We start from the raw sequence: 15077 nt of genomic DNA, 5'->3' as shown, positions 1-15077 counted from the left end.
GTGGTGATTCCATTTGCCTATTTTGCATAGGTTGTAAATCAGACCACTTAAGATGATAAACCATGTTCACTGTATGCACACTAGTACCAGGAAGTCACCAAGGGGCACCCGCCACTTCCATGTCCTGCCCGCTCCACTTGGCCTCTGGAGAGCATCACGCCACGGGAAGCACTCTTTTGCACATGAGCTCTGACCCCACAGACTGTTCCGCTCCAGGGGCCAGGAGAAGATTGGTCACATCCAGTATTTACATTTCTCACAGATAATCAAGAGGTCAGAGAGCATAAGTCACATGAAAACCACTTTGTCTCTGGATGGGAACTTTCACAGAGGGTCACGCCAGACATGCTCCCATATCTCTGGGGCACTTTGTCCCTAAGGACATTAACCGCAGCCACCTCGGGTCCTCATCCAGAGTTTCTCCAGAGTTCCCTGAAGTGCAAGGCAGCAATGAGGCCTCCTCATGCAGGACTTGCTCATCTGGTCCTGTCCTAAGCACCCCTCTCCCTCCCAGCCCACACTGCCAATGCCCAGCAGCCAGCAGGTCCCAGGGCACACACATCGCTGCCAACACGTTTCAGACCTTTATTCTTGCAAAGTAATGAGAAGGCACTAAAGACTCAATGTCAGCAAATGGATGAGAGCCAGCTAAAACTCTGCGTCTGAGGCAGGTTACGGCACTCTCTGTCCAAGCTTCTATCCAAGGCCGGAATCTGGATCACACTGCTTGTCATGGATTGCCTGGAGGGGGTGGCCACCCTGCCTTAGAGGACACCATCAGATTCCTAGGGAGCCTAACTGACTTAAAATCAGATTGCTTTGCTGACCACTTGGAAGCCAGTGACCGTGTGGAGGCCAGTGTCCACTGACCACGTGGAAGTCAGGGCATCATCAGAGCTTCTCAAACTGCAGCCAGTGACAGAATCACTCAGAGACTTGTTAGAACAGATTGTGGGGTACCATGCCTTAAGTAGTGGGATCCAAGCATTTTCTTCTCTATCAAGCTCACAAGAACCAGGACTACACTTTGAGAACCACACCTGCCTCATAGATGGCTGTCAGCATTCAAGGGAGCACAGGTCAGTGGCTGCAGCCAGAATTGCTTGGTGCCTGCCCCCCTTGCCTGTGTGCCCTGAGCTGCCTCACTAGCCTGTACGCGCCTGCTGCAGCACAGCCAGAACTGAAAAACAACACACCCACCCCGACGGGAGGGAAGGGTGCTTGCTGGTGGACCTGTCTTGAAGAAATGCTGCTTAACCCTCTGGTCCGTGGCCAACTCCACCGCTGAGCGAGCACACCCACAACACAAAGGGACATGGTGAACTGCCCAGCATAGCTTCCTCACTCACAGGGCAACTGTGGACCTGAACTTATACCAGGGCTCCCTGGGGGGTGGTCCTCAGGCCTCTCACCCTCCCAGGTCATCTCTGAGGCTCACAGGAACCTCCAGAAATGAGGCTAGTCAAGGAAACAGATCTGAAGCCAAAAAGAAAAACAAGCTTCCTAAGGCATACATTAGAAATTCACAAATGCCATTGCTTATCTTCCCGACATGTCCTGTTTGGCTCACAGACTTCTTGGTGGTGTGTTTTCTAATGAAAGTTGCGGTGGCAACTGTTCAGCATGCTAGATCCCCATCTCAACATGCAGCCAGTAACACAGCAGGCACTGCAGGACCAAAAGGGAGCCCACCAGAGCACACACACCTACCTCCTCCAGCTCCACAGCCTCCCTGGAAAACGTCATTGTCGTTTTTTGTTGTTTTTAGTTTTAACAGCGAGCATGTATTATTTTTATTTTTTTACTCTTTATACTTGTACTTTTTTTTTTGCATTACAATTCTTATTACACATATATACCACAATTTTTCATGTCTGTATATAAATCAGGTTGACACCCAATTCATGTCTTCATACATGTACTTTGGATAATGATGCTCATCACATTCCACCATCTTTGCTAATCCCCTGCCTCTCCCTTCCCTCCCTCCCCTCTTACCTATCTAGATTTCACCTATTCGTCCCATGCTCCCCCTCCCTACCCCACTATGAGTCAGCCTCCTTGTATCAGAGAAAACATTTGGCATTTGTTTTTTGCACTGTCACTTTTTGAATGGTGGTCAAACATAAGCTTCTACTAGATTTCCTTCAAAATTTCAGACATTTCCACTGTTTTGTGGTGCTGGGGATTGAATTCAGAGCCTCACATGCTACCACTGGGCTACTACCCCAGCTATAATGAGACTCTGGGATAAAACTGGAAATGGTCCCTAAACCTCTCTGCTCAGCAAAGCACTAATTGTAGCTGAAGCAGTGAGACAACTTCATTTTGAAAAGCTTGCCTCAATACTTTACAGCAACTGTAAACCCCGCTCTAGGCTTAGTTTACTTTCTTGATTTTAATAATTATCAAATCTTTAAGACTTTGAAGAATATGAGTTTAGAATTCACTTTAATAAGAGGGCTGTGAGCTAGACTTGGGGGCTGAGGGGGAAAAGTTCCAAGATCAGCCTCAGCAACTTAGCAAGGCCCTAATCAAGACTGTCTGAAAACATGAAAAGGTCAGGACGTGTGGCTCAGTGGTGGAGGGCGCCTGGGCTCAACCCTCAGTGACAAAACAAAGTACACAGGGGGAAGCTGAGGGGCATCTGACCATCACCATTGTGACAGAAAATCTCCACTACCACTTTGCAAGACAAAGATAGATGCAAATGGAAGTAGCACATCTTTTTTTTTTTTTTTTTTTTTAAAGAGAGGAGAGAATTTTATTTATTTTTTTAGTTCTCGGCGGACACAACATCTTTGTTTGTGGTGCTGAGGATCGAACCTGGGCCACACGCATGCCAGGCAAGCGCGCTACCGCTTGAGCCACATCCCCAGCCCTGAAGCAGCACATCTTTGGCTGAGCTTCCCATCCTGCAATTGTGCAGCTGTTATTACAGACCAACCAAAATTCTGCACTTATCCTGGTATTCTGGTAATCTTTGTTCTTGCAAAGTAATTAGAAAATATTGAACGTTTTATGGGACTGGGGTTGTTACTCAGTACTAGAGTGCTTGCCTCACATGCGTGGGGCATTGAGTTCAATCCTCAGCACCACATAAAGGTATTGTGTCCATCTACAACTAAAAATTTTAAAAAACACATTGAACATTTTAAATGTTTAACAAGTGGTTACAAAGCCAACTGGAACTCTTTGACAGACTGGAAAGCCATTTCCAAGTTTTTGGAATCTTATAGGATAATCTAACTTAAAACAGAAGAATCTCCCAAAGGCCATCTTAAAATACACTTAATCCTTATACTAGTTTCAAAAGGCAATTATGTTCTCACGTATGTTTAAAGGTTCTTTTCATGGAGATATTTTTGCTTTGTTTTAACCCCTCTGAGGTGTTTCTAGTGATAGTAGCAGCATTGTTGAAAATCCTGACATATAGGTAGGTCCCTCTGTGCAAATTCTCCAGTCTTCACAGGAAGCCACTAAAACAGAAGCCCGTATCTACGCAATCTTGAATACAGAATACCCGAAAACAGGCTACTGTAAACAACAGTTTATTTAGCCATTTTGTTTACAACTGAAACTCTGGGAATTCAAAATTAACATCCTTGCCTGTGAGCTTCTTATAGACACCAGAAAAGGTTTCAACCTACAAGGAAAAAAAAAAAATGAATCACAAACTTAAATAAATGCACACACAGACCCCAAAACCTGACGTCTGTGAAAATGCCTGGCATGATTTTCCTCCTGGAAAACCAGGGATGAAAACTCCTCAGGGCGTCCCTCCAGAATCCCAGGACCAGGGACAAGCTTGACTCCAGCCTCCCTGGACAGACTGCATCCTGACACAGTGCCATTCCTCCTCTGCAGCATATGGATGAAGCCAGGGGGTCAGCGGGTATCCCCCACCACCCACCCCGATGTGTGAAAACACAAGCCTTCCTCAAAGCCAATCCCGGGTCACTTCCATTCTTCCTAACAAAAAGGTAGAGAAATTCAAGTGTCCAATTTCTAAACATCCCCAATTGAGAACCTGGCACATAGAGTCCAAAGGACTTGGGTCGAGGTGGCAAAGGAATAGCCAGCCCTGAGCCAGAAAGGCGGCCCTGGGGTGCACCCTCCTCCCAGCAGTCAGGCCCCTCCACCAGGATTAGCCCCCCACCTTGTGTTCCACGTTGTTCTGCTGTGCTTTGTCCAAGTGAACTTTTATAAGCCGGCTGCCATCCAGCTTCACACGAATCCTCTTGCCCACAATTTCACTCGGGAAGACCAAGTCCTCAAGGATCGCATCATGCACAGCTGTCAGAGTACGGCTTAAAAAATAAGCAGAAAAATTAAGCAATCTAGCAATGTCTGTGCCCTAGTAAGCCCCGGAGGACACCTCTCAGTCAAAACAAAACTCCTGAAATCCAACCTTTGATGGAAGAGAGTTAACAGTTCTGTCTCTTCTATTTTAAATGTGACACCCTGGTAAACTACATGTGCACCAAGCCATTGTGAGGACTTATCTATTTTCACACGGTTTTTAAAATAACCTCTTTACTACTTTGTGGATCCTTGTCCAAAGTAATCTTTCAAAAATACCAATATGATCACATAATTTACCCACTAAAGGTCCTTTAAGAGCTCTCCATGGCCTCTTAAGATGTCACCAAAACTCCTGTACTATTCCATCCCAAAAGGTGCTGTTCTCTCATAGTTCTGGGATGGCGGCCCCAGCCAGGTGGACCCTGATTTTCCATCCATCCCCATTATGTAAATGACATGGACACCTGTTCCTTACTGGAGCAGCACCACCAAGCTCACCAGCTGCTGCCTCACCTACCAATCAAAAGGTTCAACTGCACAGTCCTTGATTCACAATGTGATTATACCTGGTAAACCCATCAGCAGCAGGAAACACAGAAAGTCAAAAACATATTTAATACACCTGAACTGCTGAGCGCCCTAGCTTAACAAGAGTCCACTGTAGACTGCCAGTTGTTCCCTCTTGAGATCATGAGGCTGACCAGGAGCTGTGGGCTCACCGCCACTGCCCCACATCATGAGGACTGTATCACATATCACTAGTCTGGGAAAAGAGCCAAATTCAGAATTCCAAGTACAGTTTCTATCCCTTTTGCATGACTTTACAGTCAAATCAAGCCAGGGACCATCTGTAATTCCCAAGTTTTGGGTACCTACTATGTACCACAAGATGCCAGGACTGAGTCAAGAAACAGTTCTTATTTTTGACATTTAAAGCAGACTGATATTGTGGCTACTTGTCTAGATCTCAGTCACCACAGGGTGGGTAACAGACACTACGTCGTGCTCATTTGTATTTCCTATCTGGCAGTACCCACACACACAGGAACTGCTTTCTAGTGGATCTCAGGATCCACGTTCCAAAGTCTTCATCAACTTTCACAAAGTCATTACTACTCATTAGTGAAACATTCTTATAGTACTTGGAAAACACACCACTGTGAAATTAGTCAATTACTTCCTTTAAAATGTAAACTAAGGGCTGGGGATGTGGCTCAAGCAGTAACACGTGCGGGATGCTGGGTTCGATCCTCAACACCACATAAAATAAAAATAAAGATGTTGTGTCCACCGAAAACTGAAAAATAAATATAAAAATTCTCTCTAAAACAAAATGTAAACTAAAACAGAAACAAAGCTATTCTTAAGAGTCATCTCTCAAATTCTGTTTTTAAAAATCATTTAAAATGGGAAACAATGGCAATGCAACTTTAATAATCACAAACCATGGGACTGAAGTTGTTCAGAGGGAAAGAACCCTTACATAGCCAAAAATATGAGGGGTGGGGCTACTGAAAAGCAAAATCAATCTGAGAGCAGGTAACCAGACTGGAAAAGTGGCATAATCACCACAACCTGTTAAATGTTATCTCAGGGAGCGGGAGAGTAAGATCAAAAGTCCATCTCACGTCTGCCTCCATCCCCAACTACGTCCACCTCCACTGTACCTAGCTCGCTTTCCTCAACAGCTAAGAACTGAGGATTTCCCTTTCATTCTATCCTTTGCTGAAAAAATGGACAGACTCATCTTTTACATCGCTGCTCTATTATACTGTATATATCTCTATTATACTCTATTATACTGTATGAATCAACCTGACCTCTACATCTAGAATGAATTCCACAGAGGAAACCAATGTCACTCGGTCAAGATTCTTAGTGAATAGCTTAGGAAGAGCCAAGTCCTGGCTGAGAACATCTGGAAATCGCAGGTTTGTGAGGACAGAGCATCAATCAAGGCTGCAGGTCCGGGAGACAGTCCCTTAGCTGTGTTCCTACGCTCAATTAATTCCTCACAGGTTTTCAGAACTGGGATTCCAAACCCCTTCTACCTTCTAAGTGTCAAGATTTTTAAAAAGAAGCGGGTTAAAAGAAAAAAAAAAAAAGAAGCTAGTCTCGAGCCTGTGATCTTCCTATCTATATCTGCCTCCTGAGATTACAGGTGTGCACCAAGGCACCAGGCCCAAAAAATCCTGAATTCTTATGCCACTCCCACTGCCCATGAAACAAATTCAAAGTTCTAGAAAATCAGACACTTCCTTTTCCCATCCTCAGGCCCCTCTCCCGTCTCTTACACCCATGGTAACAACAATCCCTGTTACACCCACAATACTAAAGTTCCCATCTCTAATTTCTAGGTATTCATAGAACAACTTGAGTTTTAAAACTTGTCAGCACTTTTAGTTAACTGAGCAAACTCTCCTGGGCTTGGGTCCGTTTTCTCATCCATGAACTAGGGAAAACAATACTATGATACATTCCTAAGTGCGCCACTTCTGGCAGTTAGAGAAATAGCCAGAATAGTTGTTTCTCAAATTGGTCCCTAGGCAAAGAGTCTGCAGAGATCCTGGAATCCAAAATTTGAGAAATCAACTACTAGAGACACTAAAAACACAAGGCCTAGTTCAGGAAGTCAACTATTAAGTAAGTCTATGCCAAATAAGCTGAAGCATCAGAAGGGCACCTCACTTCTACCTCCATCCCCAACTATGTCACCTCCACTGTACCTAGCATGCTTTCCTCACGCCTAAGAACTGAGGGTCTGGAATCAATTCTACAGAGGAAACCAATGTCACTTGGTCAAGATTCTTAATGGATAACTTGCTGCAATACACATCATACCTTGTACAAATCACACGCCAGACAGGAGCGCAGCACAATTCAGTCACAGCTGAAAAACTCACCTTCTTGGACGCTTCTGCTTGTTTTTCGTGCGGCTTTTTCGAGTTGGTTTAGGCAGAATTCTCCTCTGTAAGGTAAAAGTTATATGAGGAAAAAAAAAAAAAAAAAAAAAGAGCCATAAGTTGACAGAAAGCTAATAATTGTTGGGTTTTTAAATATTTTCTTAGTTGTAGATGGACACAATGCCTTTGTTTTTATTTTTTCATGTGGTGCCCGGGATCTAACCCAGTGCCTCAAGCATGCTAGGAAAGTGCTCTACCAATGAGCCACAACCCTGATCTAACTGTTGGTTTTAAAAGAAAAAAAGTCGGGGCTGGGAATGTAGCTCAAGCGGTAGCGCGCTCGCCTGGCATGTGTGCGGCCCGGGTTTGATCCTCAGCAACACATACAAAGATGTTGTGTCCGCCGATAACTAAAAAATAAAAAATATTAAAATTCTCTCTCCCCCCCTCTCTTTAAAAAAAATAATAATAAATAAAAAAATAAAAGAAAAAAGTCAAAAGTTTAGGAAAAACCTAGACCAAACAACTGAGGAACCCCTTTCTATAAAATTACTTCCAGAATTTTCAATAATTCAGAATCCACAGCTTATTTTACCCAAGTAAAACTCCCACATTTCTGACATCTTCCCATATTCAACAAAGCCCACTATGCAACACAGGCAGAAGATGGTTGATAGACTCAGAGTACTACTACTACTTTTTATAATATTTTTTAGTTGTTGATAGACCTTAATTTTATTATTTATATGTGGTGCTAAGAATCAACCCAATGCTTCACACTTGTGAGGCAAGTACTCTGCCACTGAGCCCCAACCCCAGTCTCAAAGTACTACTTCTTATATTCCCAATCAGTCCTGGCCCTTTATTCCCCACAGACTAGTTTGCACCAAAGCCAGATGTGAAGTTAAAACACTCATTTGCTCCCTTCTCTACAAGGTATCCAGGGGCATCTTTCAATCTCAGAGCCCATGTCAGATTCAGCAGAGGATCAGCACAACCTCACGGGCCCTCGTCTGGTCTGGTTGCCCTGTCAGCAGCCCACTAGACACTAATGGCACTGTATCATGGAAAGCCCTTCTGACTCCTCAAGAGAACGTATTCAATCACTTAACTCAACATGACCACAACTTCCCGGCACCCTACCCAGCATGCTTGTACTCTTAACAGGGTTGTTGTCTGCATTGTGATTACCAACACAGCTTAAACCAAAGTACTTGGTCAAACTCAGGAAAAAGAACCTTTCACAGTAACAGATACCTGAGCAATAAAAACCACATGCTTCCCACTGAACTTCTTCTCCAATTCACGCACAAGCCGGACTTGGATTTTCTGAAAAGATTTCAGCTGAGGAACTGGCACAAATATGATGATAGCTTTCCGACCACCACCAACTTCAATTTCCTTTAAAAAAAAAAAAAAAAAAAAAAGGTCAACAAGCTGTCACAGACCAGACCCCCTGTCTCACTGAGAGATGCCTTTATCCCTTCTAAACATCACTTTGCTATGGTTTGGACCTGGCTTGTGTGCGCAGGTCCATGAGTTGCGACCTAAGCCCACCGTGAACACGGCTCACCCACAGGGCCTTCAAGCCCACTGCAGGTGGCTCTGTGAGGGCCCGGCCTGTCCTTTGCCATGTGATGCCAGCAAGAGGTCATCACCAGACAGAGACCCTCCAGAGCGGAGTCAGACGAGCCTTCCCCAGCACCTACCTCGGCTCGGCCTCCCCACGCCGGGCACACCTGGCACGCCCAGCTTTTGGCTCGTGAACCTAACGACGACCCTGCACGCAGGCCCGGTCTCCTCTCCCCGAGGCCAGGCGGCGCAGGCACTGACTCCAACACCGACGGCCGGCGGTCCTGGGCACCACGCCGAACCTCCCAACGCACCGCGGGTGCGACTGGGCGCAGTTTCGCGGAACCCCGGCGGCCCGCCCGGCCCCGCTCACCTTGGCCGCAGTGATGTTCAGCTCCCGCAGCTGGGCCTTGAGGTCCGAGTTCATCTCCAGCTCCAGCAACGCCTGCGGGCAGACACAGCGTGGGCGCCCGCCCCGCGCGCCCGCCCGCCCGCCCGCCCGCCGGGTCCCGCCCGCGCGGCCACTCACCTGCGAGATGCCCGACTCGAACTCGTCCGGCTTCTCGCCATTGGGCTTCACGATCTTGGCGCTCGAGCTGAACATGGCGCGATCCTGGGGGAGCACGCGCGGTCAACAGGTCGGCCGCCGCCCGCCCGGCCTGCCAGGGCCATCGGCGGGCGCGGGCCGGGTAATCTACTGCATCCCACCGCCGAGGCGAAGGGCCCACAGTCCCAACAGACCCCATGGGGCCTTTTCCCCGAAGCCAGCCGAAAAGCGCGGCAGAGCTTAGGCCCCGCACCACCTACCTTGAAGAGAGCCGGCTTAGAAAGAGGCCCAGTTCTCGCGAGATCTCATCATATCCCGGAGGCGGAAGGAAAGAGGCGGGAACACCAAAAATAGAGAGGCGGAAACCGGAAGAACCACTGAGAAGCCGCAGGACAACTAGAGCGTCCCGGAAGTGGGTCCCGAGCTCGAGTGTGTGAGCTTCGCTGGTTAGTCCTAGAATGCGGTACTGGGTGTCCCCTGGTTGGGAATCGGGTTAATACATACGTCATAAAACGAGCTGGGAAATACTTCTTTGTGTTCTGTTTTCTGGAAAAGACTGTGGAAAATTGAAATTAATTCGGCTTGGAGCATTTTGACAAATTCTGTGAAATCAGAGTCTGAGGATTTCTTTTTTCAATTTTTAAAAATAATTACAGGACTATTCAAATTATCTATTTCATATTGGGTGAGATTTGGTAGTTGGTGCTTTTTAAAGAACTGGTCCATATCATCTAAGTTGTCCAATTTATGTGTGCTAGCAAAGTAACCAAGTAGGAATGTGATGCGAGAGCCCACAGAATGGGAGAAAATCTTTGCTTTTTTGACAGAGGATTAATATCCAGAATATATAAAGAACTCGAAATACTTAACACCAGCTGGGCAAGGTGGCTCATGCCTGTAATCCAATGACTTGGGAGGTTAAGGCAGGGGGATGGCAAGTTCTAGGTCAGCCTCAGCAATTTAGGAAGACTTCACAAATGAGACCTTGTTTCAAAGGTTAAAAAGGCCTGGGGATGTAGCTCCCTGATAAAGCGCCCCAAGGTTATAATCACTAGTAATAAAAACTTAACCCCAAAAATCAACCCAATAAGTGGGCAAATTAACTAAAAACTTCTCAAAAGAGATAAAAATGACCACCAAATATATGAAAAAAAAAATGTTTAACATCTCTAGCAATTAGTAAAATGGAAATCAAAACTACACTGAGATTTCATCTCACACCAGTCGCAATGGCAATCAACAAGAATACAAATAATCATAAGTGATGGAAAGAATGTGGGGAAAAGGAACACTTTTACATTGTTGGTGAGATTGTAAATTACCACAACCACTATGGAAATCAATACAGAGGTTTCTCAAAGCACTAGGCATGGAACCACCATGACTCCTCTATAACTTCCCTTGGTTTTTATCCTGAAGAATTACTATACAGTGATACATGTATACCCATGGTTATAGCAGCACAACTCACAGTAACCAGCCTAGGTCCATCAACGAATGAATAAAGAAAATGTGGTATACGTACACAATGGAGATTTATTCAGCCTTCAAGAAAAATGAGAGGTGGAGGCGGGGGTGTGCTGTAAGCCAGGAGGGTGGGCACTGGGCTCTCTTCCTCCTGCTCAGCATTGATCCCCAGCTGCAGCCACCACCACGGTCGTCCTGCCTGGCCCATCCCAGAGGTGAGCCTGCAAGGTTCCTGCTTGTGTCCCTGGAGCGTGGGACTCTGCTGAGCTGGAGCTGTGTGTTTCACCTTGATAGCTGCAGCCAACAAGGGCAGTCAGCCCAGAGTCTGGAGTATCCACCTTGCAGCAGGCCATGATGCCAAAGGCTCCCAGAGCCATGTCCACTTTCATGAGAAGCTACATGACTCAGTGACCGGGGTCACCCAGAAGGGGGACAGCAGCTTTCTGGTCAAGGTTGGCTTCCTGAAGATCCTGCACAGGTATGAGATTACCTTCACTCCGCCCTGCCCTGCTACCCTGCAGTCTGAGCATGGACGTCCCTGGGACACCTGTTCCTAGCCTTCACCTCAAGATCCTCAGCGTCATGCCCGTCCCTGAAGGTGGGTCCCCTCCTGGAATTCCGGAGGCCTGCCCTCCTCCAGTAGGTCCCAGAGGTGAGTGAGAGTGAGAATATGGGGTATTTCAAGTCAGGGACATGGTACCTCTTAAGAACTTGCTGTGATAACTTGGTAGTTCTCAGGTCCCAGGCCTCCCTTCCTAGACTGAAGCCAATGAACTCACACTGCAGTCCTGCGTCCGCCCATGGACTGACGGTTTCCTTAGTGGGGAAGTTACCAAGATGGGAGCCACTGGCTTTGGGCCTCCAACCTCCCTCCTGCCTGCCCTTGAGGAAAAACCTGCTGGAGCCGCAGAACTTTGTGTGGCTAACTTCTAGCACCCACTAGTCCCAGGCTTTGGGTTTCACACTGCTTCTCCCAACCCTGCTGGCCTCGGGCCCTGCTCCACCCCCTGCCTTCAGCTTGGAAGAGGCTAGGGTGTCCGTTTCTGCGTGTACTGCCCACAGACCCCAGCTTCAGTTTCGTGTCCCCCTTTCCCCACCTTTTCATGACCTTGCCCTCTAGGGGACTTCAGGCAAGGTGCCTTAGGCATTTGCCTTGCTCTTGCCCCAGTCTGCTCACATTCCACCCTGTCTGCCTCCCTTGTTCTCCATCACCCCCTCACTGCCTGCCTTTGTGTGGAATACACAGCCCTGCTTTGGGGGGAAAATGAATATGGCATTTTCAGGAAAATGGAAGGAACTTGAGACCATTAGGTTAAGCAAAATAAACCAAACTCAGAAGATCACAGGCCCTGTGTTCTCTTTCATGTGGAAGCTAGAGAGGAAAAAAGAAAAGAAGGGCGGTGGTGAATCTCAGAAAGGGAGAGAGGGTGGTAGGTAAGGAGGAAGGGGAAGTGCTGGGGAGTGGAACTGGCCAAATTTTATTGTGTGTATGTACAAATATGTAACAACAAATCCTATGTACAAATAGAATGCACCTGTAAAACTATGGAATAAATAAAACAATTAAATTATAACATAAAAAGAAAAAAGTTATTACATGTGCAGAATTATTCACAGTATTCCCTTGTCCTATCAATGTTAATAACTTTTGGGGGGGAGGCGGGTACTGGGTATTGAACCCAGGGGGAGTTCACTACTGAGCCATATCTCCAAACCTTTTTATATTTTATTTATTTTTTATTTGTTCTTGTTCGCTATATATGACAGTAGGGTGCATTTTACATTATACATATATGGAGTATAATTTATTTCAATTAGGATCCCATTATATTTTATTTTGAGACAGGGTCTTGCTAAGTTGCTTAGGACCTTGCTAAGTTGCTGTGGCTGGCTTTGAACTCAGGGTTCTCCTGCCTCAGCCTCCCAAACTGCTGGGATTACAGGCACGTGCCACTGCGCCCAGCTAATGTTAATTTTTAAAGATAGATTTAACTGGATTTGACAAGGAGATTTTACTTCCTTCAAGTCAATATTTTATTTCTAGTTCCTGTTAGAGTGAAAGGATCACCTGGAGACAGAGAATATATACCCATCATTAGCTAGGCAAAAAGAACAAAGTCCTGCTCAGTGAGGTACAAGTGAAATTCCAGCAGTATCAGGAAAATAGAGTCTCCTGGGAAGAATGGCCAAGCATCTTCAGGAAGATCTGACTTCCGGGGTGGAGAAAGGGCACTCAGCACCCACAAGAGAGCAAGTTTTCAATAAGGGGGAAACGGAGACACTGGAGTCCGGTTTGCTCAAGGTGCTGCCTGCCTGCAGGACAACCCCAATTTGTTTAGAACTGAGAGTTACTGTGGTCACAGAGCCCTTACTGTCCTGTGGCATTGTGATGTCCCCATTAGTTGATTTCACATGCCCAGACCTACCTTACAGCTGGTCATTAGATGGGTGTTACTGTCGTTGATGGAAGGGTGCATAGGGATATCAGGGATGAGCGCTTGTTACATCAGTGTTAATTACATTCATGTTACTTTGTTAATTCAGGGCTAATTAGTTTTCTCCAGAGCAAAGTGTACGCATAAGCTTCGTAACCATTCTTCATACTCAGGGTCCTGTTTTACTTCTGGGGTCAGTTATAGGTGCATCATCAAAATGCCCCTTTTCCCTGCCAGCCTAAGGCTGTTAGCTTTCCTGGAAGGGAGAAGCCTGGTTGCAGGGAGATGTCGCACTGCCATTACATGTGCTGCCCCGTGGGGAAGGCAGTGAAGTGGCCTTCCTGCCTAGCACTGATAAATGGCCAAATTAGGAAACCCGGCTGCAACCTAGATTCATCATCTGTCCTTATACCCAAGAGTGCTACCCAGTGGGATACCTGGACTAGAGGAAGAGGAAAGGGGGCCCAGGACATTGGTCTGCATAGAACGAGGTGGGGGTTCCAACCAGGGACTCAGAAAAGAACAGGGTTCCTGTGTTGTGGACCTCCCTCCTGTTTGTGAATCAGGCTCAGCAGCTGCGTAGCCAAGAAACAGGGATAAAATAAGCAAACTAAATCCACGTAACTGGACTTAAGGAATTCCAGCAACTCTGGAGGCTGAAGAAAGAGGATTACAAGTTCAGAGCCAGCCTCAGCACTTAGCCAGGCCCTGTCACAAAATATAAAATAATAAAGGCCTGGAATGTGGCTCAATCCCCAGAATAAAAATTTAAAAAAAATAGAAAAATAAAAATAAATCTGTTGGAGATATAAAAAACAAACCAGCAAACCAACGTCCACACTGTGTGAAAGAGCCCTGAGGAAGGATCTTGTTTTGGAGACTCGTGATCTCAGTGCCTGAGATGCAGAAAGCTCAGAAGTCAGACAGGTCAGGAGCCCAGGGCTCCAAAGTCGTCCTTTCTCCTCCAGATCCTCATGTTCATAAACAAGTGACAGAGAGGAGTTACTGAGTCCTTGCAGTTAAGACACGTATATGAACCTGTCTGTTTGACCAAGAACTAATGGATTCTCTCCTCTCCTCTGCAGCTAGCAAGGCTTTGATTTATTATTACCCATTGGCCAGTGTAAGTGAAATGAATCAGGGAGCTGGGAATGAAGGCTAAAATCCTGAGTCAGGAACTTAATGGGAGCAAGGTCACTGGCTATTCTGTAAAGCTTCAAGGTCCCTTTTCCTGCATGACACCTCGTGATCTTCAGGCACAGAGACCTGTCAGGAAGATGGAAATTACCAATTCATATGTTCATATTTAAAATACAGAAATGTTTACACTTTTGATTTTTACTATAAACTGATGATTTGCCCCTCTTCAATATATTTCACCAAGAGCAACAAATTCTTGCCGTTAACTTGCATGAAATAGGCTTGAGATCAGGAGCAAGGCCCGAGACGGCGCAGGAACATCAGGCAGTTGGTCAGCTTGCACAGCCACCATGCAGGGCATCACGATCTCCTTTTTCACAGGAGAGAGAAAACTTCAAGCAGCTCATCAGATTTATAGCGCTGGTGACTGTGGAGCTGGAATTTGAAGTTGATGTGCATGAACTTCCGAGCTCAGGCTCAGGGGAGAACAAACAGGCATCAGCTGAGAAGAGATACACACATGGCCCTGGGTGACCCCGTAGCTCTTCCAGGGCCGGAGGGCCGAAGGACTAGAGGGCACAGAGCCCTCTGCTCCACCCCATTATGGTTCTTGGCTCTGGTCACCAGGCACTTGATCCTCCTTGGCTAGTGAGAAGAACTGGGGTCTGAAGGGAAGTCATGTGACAGGGAATGCACCAGGTCTCAAGC

General features: G+C 46.4%; 1 protein-coding gene across 1 annotated transcript; it reads right to left on the bottom strand.

The window, feature by feature from the left end:
* Positions 1-3538: 3538 nt before the first annotated feature.
* Positions 3539-9656, bottom strand: Rps7 (ribosomal protein S7). The gene is made up of 7 exons (XM_046441181.2): positions 9588-9656; positions 9310-9393; positions 9154-9225; positions 8466-8609; positions 7209-7273; positions 4160-4310; positions 3539-3646 (listed from the first exon to the last, which is right to left on the bottom strand). The coding sequence occupies exons 2-7, from the start codon at positions 9382-9384 to the stop codon at positions 3569-3571; spliced, it is 585 nt and encodes a 194-aa protein (XP_046297137.1). The 5' UTR covers positions 9385-9393; positions 9588-9656; the 3' UTR covers positions 3539-3568.
* Positions 9657-15077: the final 5421 nt, after the last annotated feature.

Source organism: Marmota monax, unplaced genomic scaffold (genome assembly GCF_021218885.2).
Source record: "Marmota monax isolate L192 unplaced genomic scaffold, Marmota_monax_Labrador192_F-V1.1 WCK01_AAM20220418_F8-fsc00010, whole genome shotgun sequence".
Classification (NCBI taxonomy): Eukaryota; Metazoa; Chordata; class Mammalia; order Rodentia; family Sciuridae; genus Marmota; species Marmota monax.
The sequence above is the reverse complement of the archived record's forward strand: the minus strand, read 5'-3'. Positions and strand labels throughout refer to the sequence as shown.